General features: G+C 42.1%; 1 protein-coding gene across 5 annotated transcripts in view; it reads left to right on the top strand.

The window, feature by feature from the left end:
• SMARCA2 (SWI/SNF related BAF chromatin remodeling complex subunit ATPase 2) overlaps positions 1-12,355 on the top strand; it is a 187,991-nt gene that overhangs the window by 101,056 nt on the left and 74,580 nt on the right. For all 5 annotated transcript variants that reach the window (XM_025188130.2, XM_075931662.1, XM_075931661.1 and 2 more), the window contains 2 exons: positions 988-1,151; positions 5,091-5,318. In XM_025188130.2, the coding sequence (XP_025043915.2) occupies positions 988-1,151; positions 5,091-5,318 (392 nt within the window). The remainder of the gene's footprint in view (positions 1-987; positions 1,152-5,090; positions 5,319-12,355) is intronic.

Genomic DNA, 12,355 nt, shown 5'->3' with positions numbered 1-12,355 from the left:
TTGCTGTATTTTTGTGACAGGTAAAATGATACCTGGATAACTTTAACTTATAGGCTAGTTGGGAAAGTTAATTTGTTAATGTCTGTGAGCGTTTTATGATCCTTGAATGAAGGCTGTTACAGTAATGTAATGTAGTAGTATTAAAAGGATATAAAACTAAAAATTGCCTCTCTTATCCCACTCAGGGGATGAAATGCATAATACCCTTAGAATTTGAAAGATGCTTTCTTTGTCGACAGCATATGACACTATTCAGGATCTTTAGAGTGACCTTCAGCCTTCTGCAGTAGTAACAAACTCTGTCTCTTACTAACAAGTTGAGTGTTAGCTTTTCTTTATTTCCAGTGTCAAATGTGATAGTATTTAATGCAGTGTTGTTGTAGCTATGTTGGGCTCAGGATTTAGAGTGAGTGGGTAGGATGTAGTATCTTTTGTTCTTCTCACTATTCCAATAAATGGTTACTTAACCCATCTTGTCTCCCTAATATTTAGTGGGACAGTGTTCAGTTAAATAAAATATCCAGAAAAATATAGTAATTGTAGGAAAATATAATGAAAAATGCAAACTGTGCTTAAGTTACTGATGGGATGGCTGAGGACAAGTTGAACTGAGGTTTGCATCCCAGATGCTTCCTTATCAGCTTGGGCTCGTCTACACTGGCCCCTTTTCCGGAAGGGGCATGTAAATTTCAGCAGTAAACTTCAAAGTAGGAATAAGAGCCTCCGGAAAAGGGCGCTTTTTCCGGAGGATCGGGGCCAGTGTAGACGCTCTTTTCCGGCTTTTTTAAAAGCCGGAAAAAAGCGGCGGACATTTTTATTTAAATGCCGCGGGGGATATTTAAATCCCCCGCGGATTTCCCTACGACGACTGGTGAAATTTACATGCCCCTTCCGGAAAAGGGGCCAGTTTAGACGTAGCCCTTGTGTTTTTTCCAGATTCCTTCTGTACAAGTGCTTTGCATGCTCTTTCTTTGCCTGTTTTTTCAGGTACAACAAAATCAGAAGATCGTGCTGCTTTGCTGAAGAAGTTCAATGAACCTGCATCACAGTTCTTTATCTTCTTGTTGAGCACAAGGGCAGGAGGCCTGGGCCTGAATCTTCAGGCTGCTGATACTGTCATTATCTTTGACAGTGACTGGAATCCTCACCAGGTTATTTTTATTTCCTTATTAATGCTGCAGTGTACAAAGAATTGGATATGCGTTGGGGGCCTCCTGTTTTAATTTGAGAAATTTAATAGTGAAACAAATAGACTGTACTTCCAAGTGCCACTTTGGTAAAGAATCAGGCACCAGACTACTACTTGTAAATAATTACTTGTTTTAAAGCAGTAAAGTGGTCTGGTATCTCTGTCTGCCAGGGAGCCCCATTTCAGAGCTCTGTGGATTCTGTTGTCTACTACCCTAGTGTAGCTTTCCTCATCCTTTCAGTCAGAGCTAATAAAGTGCTCCCTTTGGAGCATATGAATGTCAGTCTTTTAAACAATAGAAATGTGGCAGTAGAGTAGTGCAAAGCGTTTCCCAAGAGGCAAAGTGCTATATGTTCACAGCAATGTTGTAATTTCATAATAAGGGTGGCATAAAAGAGTCCTCTTATGTTTTTCTCTGACATGGCAAGAGACCCCGATCATACCCAGTTATTTACTCCAGTAGCTTATACACAGGCCCAGTTCCTTATTTCTTGCAAGGTAGATCCTGCCCTTTGCAGACCTTCTTAAATCCCTTCTCATAGGGGATCAAAAGGAAAGTTATATGTTTAGCACATCTGATAATAGCTTCTTCCCAGAATCCGTCTAAGGGGGGAAAAGGCCAGCAGTAACCTTACTTCCAAGGCCACCTGCATAGTGGCTTTTTAGGAGTCATTCTGGCTGGGTTTCAGAATCAGGCTCACTCTATCAGGCTTACCCTAGAAGTTCACAGCATTCCCTGTAGGGTCAGAGTGGAAGTCTCCTCCTGGATGGGAGTTACCCTAAGGCTTCATTCCAGCAGTCTTCTCTTCAGGGTGATCTCTCACCACAGCTGACTGCAGTTTCCTCGTTTTTAAAGTTTTAAAGTCCCCCTCCCTACCAGATGTGATTAATTGAGGCTAGAGCAGGGGTGGGCAAAAGCCTGTCAGCAAGCCAGATCCAGCCCACCCTGCTCTTTGATCTGGCCCATGCAGCAGTTCTAGGCCCCTCCCCCTAATGTGTTGCTCTGGAGCCGGGGACTCGGCGAGCCCTTTCAACTGCAACCACAGCCATGGGGAAAGCACGAGCCCTTTAAATAGAAGCAGTTGAAAGGGCTTGCGTGCCCTGGCTCGTAGGCAACGTGCTAGCGGCACCAGCGACTCGTGTGAGCCCTTCAAATAGAAGTAGTTGAAAGGGCTTGCAGCTCCCAGCCCCACTGCTAGTGCATAGCTTGGGAGCCAGGGACGTGCGAGTCCTTCTATTTAAAGGTCTTGTGCCATCCCCACAGCTGTCAGGCAATGGCAGCCATGGGGAAGATGCGAACCCTTTTAATAGAAGCCATTGAAAGGGCTCGTGCGACCTTGGCTCCTAGGCAGGGAAGGCGCGAGCCCTTTAAATAGAATCAGTTGAAAGTGGGAATGTAAGCGACTAGTGACTCAACTAGTTGCTTCTCCTCCTCCCCTCTTTTCCCCGGCTTCCTCTGTTAGAGGTAGCAAGGGTGTGGATCAGGATCCAGTACTGGAGGGAGCCAGATTTAAAGCCTGTTCCCCCAGCACCATCTCTGTAGGGAGAAGGGGCAGGGGAACAGCAGGGAACTGGCAGCGCTCTGCCTTTGAAATGTAGCAAGAGAAGTTACAATTGTAACTTGCTACATTTCAAAAGCAAAGTGCCAGGAGCCTGGGGCAGCTGGAGACTCAAACAGTGCCCGGCTGGCCCTGCACTCCCTGCTTTTGAAATGTACAAGCCCTGTGCTTCTTGCGGCACTTCTGCCTTTGAAATGCAGCAAGAGACTCTTGCTATATTTCAAAGGTTGAGGTGCCCTTATCGACTAATCAAATAGTCCATGCATATTACATCAATTATTTGATTAGTTGATTAATCTAAATTTAACATCCTTAGTTGAAAGGTCTCTTGTGTTCTGGCTCCCAGGCAATACAGTAGCAGCGAGGCCAGGAGCCGCGAACCCTTTTAATAGCAGGAGTTGAAAGGGCTTGCAGCTCCAGCCCCCCGCTCATGTGACGCCTGGGAGCACAGGGGAGGTCTGAGCCTTTTCAACTCCTGCTATTTAAATGCCCTGCCCCTTCCACCTGAGGCCCTGCCCCTTCCTGGATGACCCTCAACCACTTGAAACATTTTTTAAGTGGCCCTCCTTTAAAAAACTATTGCCCACCCCTGGGCTAGAGCAATGGGACTGGCATGTACAATGTACAATTAACTACTCGAAGTGCCCATGCAGAACAAAGTGATGAGGTTCCTTGAGAAAGGCTGACAAGATTTTGTTTGTTTAAAACTTTAAAAGAGCACTATCACAAATGTACAATGGTCAGGATTATCAGACACATCTAGATCCTGAATGGGAACGTGAAACAGTTCACAGCTTGTGAGTCTCGGTTTAAGGACTGTGAAAACAATGCAATATATACTGTATAGTGTTTCACACTTCCATTGAGTTAGTTGTGTGATATAGTACCGTTTATTGTATGTGCAGTAGCCAGGTAGCAAACAGCAAATATTATTTTGCTGGAGTGCCAAGTGAACAAACTGCTAAATTGTGAAGTACATTCGATTTTTTGCTTTTCTCCTGAGAATGGGAGCAATTTGTTAGCTTTAATGAGGCATGTTCTAAAAAGAAGATACTAATAATATTCATTAGAGCCAGGCAGAGCACTTGTAGGAATGGAAGCTTCCACTTTCCTGTCTTGACATTCCCAGTCTATAAATGAATTGTATGAATGTGTTCATACTGTGACCTTATGTTCACTTTTTTCCACTATTGGCTGCAAATACATCTTTAACATTAATAGACTGTTTTGATTTAAAGTATATACAGCAAAACTATCCAGGTAGGGCTTTGTGATTGCAGTCTTGAAGAGCTTTACTGAAAAAGGCTGATTTTAAAAATGCTTATAATCTTTATTTTAAGAGGCCTAATTCATGTAAAATAACATGATATTGTGATAGTACAATGGCTGCTCTTTATGATTAACTGTCCTGCTTTAGCATTGTTTGTATCTGACTCTGCTGAAGTAAGATTTTGCATTCTGAAAAGCTATTAGGATTGCAGTGTGCATCTTTATAGAATCCTAAGTAAATAATTATCCTCAACTTTTGACCTTCTGTGTTCTTCCTTGACTGTGACTTGTGAGTAAAGATTGCCAGTCAAAAGGCTACTTTAGAGATGCTGACAAATAGCTGCTAAAAATAAAAACTAATATTAGACCACGAAATTCATATCATTTGAATTCAAATTTAAATAACTTGAACCTAGGTTTATGAAGGCAAAAGGTTTGTGTTCTAAGTCAGTGTTTCTCAACCTTTTTTTTTTTATAAAGAACCCATTTATCAAACAAAAAATTATAAGTACCCCAAGTATCTACAGTTTTCATACACACACATTTTTTTTTTCTACCATCGCAACACATTTGTTTAAACAACTTAATCGTAGCCGGGTAGGCAATGAAAATTTTGGGTGTAAAAAGTACAAAAATAATAAAGCACTGTAAAACTTAAAACAAAAATTCAGTTTTCTCCAAATTTCAGTTGTGTTGACGTACCCCCCTCCCTCCCCCCAGACTTCTCTCAAGTACCCCTAAGGGTACTCGTACCACTGGTTGAGAAACACTGATTTAAGTCAATGCATCACTTTAGTCATCACTGTTTGCTTACTAACATTCATAATATTCTATTTGAGATACAAAATTCATGCCTGTATTTCACCCTCTCATCTTTCAGCCTTTATTTTTGCACCCAAAATGTGGGGCAGGTAGAGCATTGTTTTGTTCAGGGTTTTGATTCAGACCCATTTCTACATGTGTATTTTATTCTCATAGACATTTTAAAAGATAATAGTTTTCTTTGACCAGAAAGCTGGTTTGCACAGCAAACAGATACATTGCCTTATGTACAATGTTTTTTTCTCAAACAGGATTTGCAGGCACAAGACAGAGCTCACCGAATTGGTCAGCAGAATGAGGTTCGAGTCCTGAGGCTGTGCACTGTAAATAGTGTGGAGGAGAAGATACTTGCTGCTGCCAAATATAAACTGAACGTGGATCAGAAAGTTATTCAGGCTGGCATGTTCGATCAGAAATCTTCAAGCCATGAACGGAGGGCTTTCCTACAAGCTATATTGGAACACGAGGAAGAAAATGAGGTACTATAGTTGGATATTGTTTAAGAACTCAAAAAAAGAGGAAAGACTGTTTTCAAAGTAAATTGACTAGAATATAAGAAGATTCAAAAAATTCAAAAAAACCAGGCCCAGTTTGCAAGTGTGGCTTCCTGATACTGCAATTAGGTGGTCAAATGATCTTGTGGCACTCTTAATACTAATCAGGGCACCTCAGTTCAGAATTAGATTGTAACTTGTACTCATTCCCCTCCTTCACGAATTCTGGGAAATGGACGCCCCATAACTTCAGGCTAAGCCTTTCAAATATAGGTGTCTAAATCCATACTTATTTGCCTAAATAATCTGATTTTCAGAAGTGCTGAGCGCCCAGCAACTTTGCAGGTTTCTGAATACAGTTGTTTCTGTCTTTTATGCTCCTGAATGGAATTAACAAACCCTACCTTCTTGTGTTTCCAGGGTGAGCCAGCAGAATAGCTCTTCTTTCTGCAGGCCACTGAAGTGTGATACCATGTCTCATTGAATCTTCAGTATTCCAGGACATTTTGTAAAAGTCCTTGTCAATGGATTGCTGCAAAAAGTTTCCAACACTTTACCTTTAATTGACAGAAATATAATAGTAAATTAGAAGAAAGTTGCCACTGCCTTCATCCCCTTTTGGAGTTGTGGCAACAGAATAGAGATAAGCTTTTTCCTCCATTCCACTGGATATAAGGCACTTTTTCGGATCATTCCATTCTGAAGTGACTTCTTCACTGCCAAAAAAAGCCCACAAACACACAAGCAAACAAAAACAACCTACATAATCAGAAACTTTAGTTCTCTAAAAGCATAGTTTGTCCCTTTAAATATTTGCACTAGCTTCTGAGTATAGGTTGTACTTGAGTAAAGAGCATCTCCTATAGCCTCTGCTTTCATTAACATGCAAATATGGTTCTCCATGAGGCCTCCTTAGTTCTCAGAGGTCAGGTAAATTACTTCTTCAATAATTAGACTTTGTTTAATAAACTTGTCAATGGTACATTGACTATGTTCCATTTAGAAAAAAGCTGGTATGTCATGAAGCAGTAGTGCATTTTTTTGTGCGGGTTGTCAACAAATGTTTTACATAACAAATATGAAAGGGATCTCACAAATAATGTTGCTTTGATTAATAATCCTTCTCCCCCATTTTAACGCAAAAATGCAAATGGTTTAACTCACAGTGAAGTAACAATATAGTTATCACCCGTCAATAGCATCCACCAAAGAAGCTAAAAGTAATGTGAGTAGCAAAAACTGAAACCAATAGAAATCTTACATTAGGGGATTGGGTTTTGCTGCACAGCTAGCATTCAGGGTCCCTGGACATGCTTGCTTTGACAACAAATCATTGAAACAACAAATTAAATAAAAATATCTGTATTTATCATCAAGCACAGTTGTGCACAACTCTGTTCTAGATTTACATGCAGTATCTCTCAGTTATTTTTTTAAACTAATACTAGAAAATGACTTTCAGCAATTAATAAGTCTCAGAGGGGTAGCCATGTTAGTCTGTATCTTCAAAAACTAGGAGTCCTGTGGCACCTTAAAGACTAACGGATTTATTTAGGCATAAACTTTTGTGAGTAAAACCTTCTTCATCGGGTGCATTGGCATGGAAATACTAGAAGATACTATATAGCTTCACACAATAAAATTTTAAAAATTAAGTTATGAATTGCAAAAACAACAAGGAGCTGTGGCATCTTAAAAACTAACAGTTTTGCTACACTTGCCTTCTTTTACTAACAGAACATTATTCTTTTAATTATCAGTCCACCCCTGTTCAGGATCCTATGTATAATGGGCTTATTCTAAAGCCTTATTATTTTTGAGATTTGAGACAAGTCAGCAGAGTTTTGTGCGTGTGCGTGTGTGTGAGAGAGCTTTTTCACTATCACACTATACATACATATGTTTTCTCATGATGTTAACTTCTCAGATGTCATGTAATAGTAATTATTAATGCATCATATGCAACTGTTTTAATATTTCTCAAAAAGCTGATAAGCTTAATAGTAAAACTGAGATTTGTAAAGCACTCAGAACAGCAAGTCTGATAGCAGGGAGATTAGAACTTCTTGGGCTCTTACGGTGCGTCTGCTTATGGTGCATTCCACGAGGAGTAACGGTAGTTCGAATTAGAGAACCTAATTTGAACTACCTACTCCGTGCCACGTGTAGCCGTGGGCACGGAGTCCGCACTAAGGGGGATTTAAAAATGGCGGTGCCCGGCAAGATGCAAATGAAGCCCGGGATATTTAAATCCCGGGCTTCATTTGCAACTTCGAATGCCTACATTAGCCACCCTAGTTCGAACTAGGGTGGCAGTGTAGACATACCCTTACAGGTTTACCTCTGCATCTTCTCTTTATTTTGTCTTCTGATTCTTTTTGGGTATGTCTACATTACCCCGCTAGTTCGAACTAGCGGGGTAATGTATGCATACCGAACGTGCAAATGAAGCCCGGGATTTGAATTTCCCGGGCTTTATTTGCATAAGCGGGGAGCCGCCATTTTTAAATCCCCACTGGTTCGAACCCCGTGTAGCACGGCTACACGGGGCTCGAACTAGGTAGTTCGGACTAGGATTCCTATTCCGAACTACCGGTACACCTCGTTCCATCGTAGATATTGGGATAGAGAGTACGCTTATTAAGTTTGCAGATGATACCAAACTGGGTGGGGTTGCAACTTCTTTGGAGGATAGGGACATAATTCAAAATGACCGTAGCAAGTTAGAGAAATGGTCAGAGGTAAACAGGGTGAGGTTTAATAAAGAGAAATGCAAAGTGCTCCACTTAGGAAGGAACAATCAGTTCCATACATACAAGATGGGAAGCGACTGTCTAGGAAGGAGCATGGCGGAAAGGGATCTAGGGGTCATAGTGGACCACAAGTTGAATATGAGTCAACAGTGTGATGCTGTTGCAAAAAAAGCAAATATGATTCTAGGTTGTATCAACAGGTGTGTTGTAAGCAAAACTCGTGAAGTCATTCTGCCGCTCTACTCTGCACTAGTTAGGCCTCAGCTGGAGTACTGTGTCCAGTTCTGGGCGCCACATTTCAAGAAAGATGTGGAGAAATTGGAAAGGGTACAGAGAAGAGCGACAAGAATGATTAAAGGTTTAGAGAACATGACCTATGAAGCCAGGCTTCATGAACTGGGCTTGTTTAGTTTGGAAAAAAGAAGATTAAGGGGGGACATGATAGTGGTTTTCAAATATCTAAAAGGGTGTCACAAGGAGGAAGGAGAAAATTTGTTCCTCTTGGTTACTGAGAACAGGACAAGGAGTAATGGGCTTAAAGTGCAGCAGGGGAGGTTTAGATTGGACATTAGGAAAAAATTCCTAACTGTCAGGGTGGTCAAATATTGGAATAAATTGCCAAGGGAGGTGGTGGAATCTCCCTCTCTGGAGATATTTAAGAACAGGTTAGATAGACATCTGTCATGGATGGTGTAGACAGAGCTTGGTCCTGCCTTGAGGGCGGGGGGCTGGACTCGATGACCTCTCGAGGTCCCTTCCAGTCCTATTATTCTATGATTCTATGATTCTGCTGCTGTCAGTGGTGCTGCATTCAGAGCCAGGTTTTGGTTCATCCTCGTATTGGTAATCGGAGATTTTTAGCCCAGCGCTGCCTTCTCGCACTGAGCATGCACAGCAGCCATCTTGCACTGTTTTAGCCTTTAGCTGCGTACATGGCGTGAGTCTCCCTAGGTTCCTTTTCTACTTTCCTTGGCAAAAGATGGAGTTTCTAGCAGTGTTTTCCTCTGCTAAGAAAAGAGAGGAAATATTAGTCACCTGTTCTTAGGTTTAGTCTGTTTAGTGTTTAGTAGTTAGTTGGTTTTTTTAAGTTACTCCATGGTTTTTTTCCTTGTCTCTCTTTTTCCCTGACTCCACGTTCTCTGTCCTGGTTCAGTATTATGCCAGGCTCCCTTGGCTTTAAAAAATGTGATTTCTGCAGAGAATCAGTGCCTGCCTCCGATAGGCACACTTTGTGTATAAAGTGTCTATGGAAAAGACATGTGTCACAGAAATGCCCACATTGTCAAAGCATGACTGTCAGGGCTCGGAAAGACCGGGAGATGAGGCTTAAAAAACCGCCAGAATCCAAGACGACTGCCCCCTTGAAACCTGTAACACCAAGAAAAAGGGCTAATTCATCGCCCATGTGAGATTTGCGTAAGTTCCATCCAGCATGCTCCTGGCCAGTTGTGCCGTTGACGTCATGTGCCGCGCACTTTCCGGTGCAATCAATATTCAGCATGGTCCATAAGCAAAAGATGGCACCGATGAAAGGTGCCGAGTTGAAACTGAAAAGAAAGGGCAACACTCTGGCATCGACAGCACCCACAAATATGCTGCCGCCGCTGGTGACAAAGAACATGAAGGCACCACAATCAGCAGAATCTCGGCGCCCAAGCATTCCTCGGCATCACAGCCCAGACCGCATGAACCAGAGTCCTGGCGCTGATGGATAGAATGCCTTTGCACTCTCCTTGGTTTGAGAAACCTAGTTCGCACCGGTGTGCATCAGAAAATGTCTCATTCTCCCCCACCTTGTCATCAAAGAGTCACTTTTTGCCCCTGCACTCATCACCAATGGGTTTAGGGAGCTCTTGGTGCTCAAGTAGGCACAGACCACCATGCCACCATCCTCAGTATCTTTGGTTCAGTTACCCATGGCTGTATCCACCTCAACAACACCAACCTCAGTGGCCACCGTGGGAACCATGGAGCCAGAATCATTCTTGACCACCTCATCAGCACCAAGCTTGTCAGACAACTGTGGCTACTCTGACATGCACAGTGGCAAAGTCTCCTCCACAGACTGCTCAGTCCTCTCCAACCCATCCTCCACCCCGATCATTAGCCACAATTCAAACTGATCCTGGAGAGGAGGACGATGACCTACCTCAATCAGATTCAGATCGTCTGTCTCCACAACAGCAATCCTCGTCCTCTCCCAGTGAAACAGTGTTTCCGTCCTCTTCTTCTCCTCCCGCCAATGACCTGAAACAATTTCAGAAATTATTCAAAAGAGTAGCGCACTTGCAAGACGTAGCCCTACAAGAGGTGCAAGAAAAGCAGCATAAACTGCTAAAATTTGTACAACCCACCACATCTTCCAAGATTGCACTACCCATAAATGAAGACATTATGGAGCCATCGGAAGCCATATGGCAAATGCCTGCCTCTATTCCACCCACCAACCATAAAGCTGATAGAAAATACTCTGTCCCAGCTAAAGGCGTGGATTTTTTTTTTCTCTCACCTCCAGCCAAATTCTTTGGTTCTAGATTCTGTCCATCACCGATATAGATCACCACAGTTCAAATCAACACCTCAGGACAAGGAACACAAAAGGAAAAGAGGAAAGTCTATTCATCAGCTACGCTTCAGTTTAGAATCTCTAATTACACTGCCCCCCTGGCTAATTACGACTACTCTAATTACACCAGGCTTCAGAAGCTGCTCAGTGACCTCCCAGAACAAAAAGGGGCCATGACTGCAGTCCATCCTGGAAGAGGGCCAGTCCAATGCCTGCATGGCACGCCAAGTTTTGAGAAACATAACAGATATGGTGGCCCTATGAACCACAATGGTGATCATTATGTGCCGAACTTCTTGACTGCAGTCATCCGGTGTTCCCAGGGAACTGCAAACCAAAGTTGGAGGACTTGGCCCTTGACAGGGCTTAGCTTTTCGTGGCCAAAACTGATGAAGTACTCCACTCAATGAAAGTTTTGCACACAACCCTCCGGACACTTGGAATGTGTATGCCGCCCAATAGGAGGAGGAGATACACCCCATGCCTGAGAACATGGGACGCCTCAGTGAAAGGCTACATCTAGATTGCAGGCTTCTTTCAGAAGAAGTTTTTCTGAAAGAGATCTTCCAAAAAAATTACTTCTGAAAGAGAGCGAAGCCATATCGAAAAAGTGATCTGCTTTTTCGAAAGATAGCGTCCACACTGCATGGACGCTATCTCACATTTAAGCTGTGATTACTGTGAATAGAGTGGCCATCAGGACACCTGTGCTTTTTCCTCTTTCCTCTTCTTTCAAAAGAACTCCCTCTTCCCCGTCCACATGTGCCTTTTTCGGAAAGAGCTCTTTAGGAAAAAGGCTTCTTTCTCATAGAAATAGGTTTACCAATGTCAGAAAAACCCCTCTGTTTGATTTTTTTTCTCTTGAAAAAATGTGATTGCAGTGTGGACGCAAGTGAAGATTTTTCTGAAAAATGGCCGTTTTTCCAAAAAAAAATCTGTAGTGTAGACATAGCCAAAGAGAGCCCAGGAAGGGAAATACTAGTTTAAGTACTTTTGGGTATAAACAAGTTATTGGGAAAAGCAAAAGGGACTGAGGTTGGTATGCTGTGCTTCAAAAAGGCATGCTCTGGTTGCTGTCCTTCCACACTGTTACAGTATTATCTGGAAAATATACAGGTAACAGATGTTTTAATAAGAACCCAAACTACAGTCCAATACTTAACAGTAGCAGTTGTATAGGTACTTAAAGTGGTTTTCAACCTGTAGTCAACAAATCCTGGGGGTCTGCGGACCATCTCTAAAGTGTCTGTCAAAGGTGACTATGAAAATAAAGTTTCAGATCCCAGAAAATATGTTCAATTATTCAAATCAATCAAAAGTATGTGAATACCTCCACCTACAGGTCAAAACCTAGAAGTGGTGGTGTTACCATAGAAGACCATAGCATAGTGCCCTTTTTCACGCTGCCTTAAATGCTATGCCAAATGTACAATATTTATAGTTTAATTACGTTGAGTCAGTTTTCAGTCTAAGACTCTGAGGCATGGATCTGCGGATCACAGGTTGATTTTCCAAAGGCGTCTGCACTTCCTCAATTTCTTTAGAGGTCCACAAATGGGAAAAAAAAAACCAGATTGAAACCACAGATTTAGAAAATAACATTTGAGTTAGACATCAACTTTAACTTTTCTCTTTTTAGTACTGTACTGAATGTTTCCCTGTGGGTACATACCTCAGACTTCCAAAGTAAATACCTTGTCATA

Source organism: Pelodiscus sinensis, chromosome 6 (genome assembly GCF_049634645.1).
Source record: "Pelodiscus sinensis isolate JC-2024 chromosome 6, ASM4963464v1, whole genome shotgun sequence".
Classification (NCBI taxonomy): Eukaryota; Metazoa; Chordata; order Testudines; family Trionychidae; genus Pelodiscus; species Pelodiscus sinensis.
Note: the sequence above shows the minus strand (reverse complement) of the source record. Positions and strands in the feature narration are given on the sequence as shown.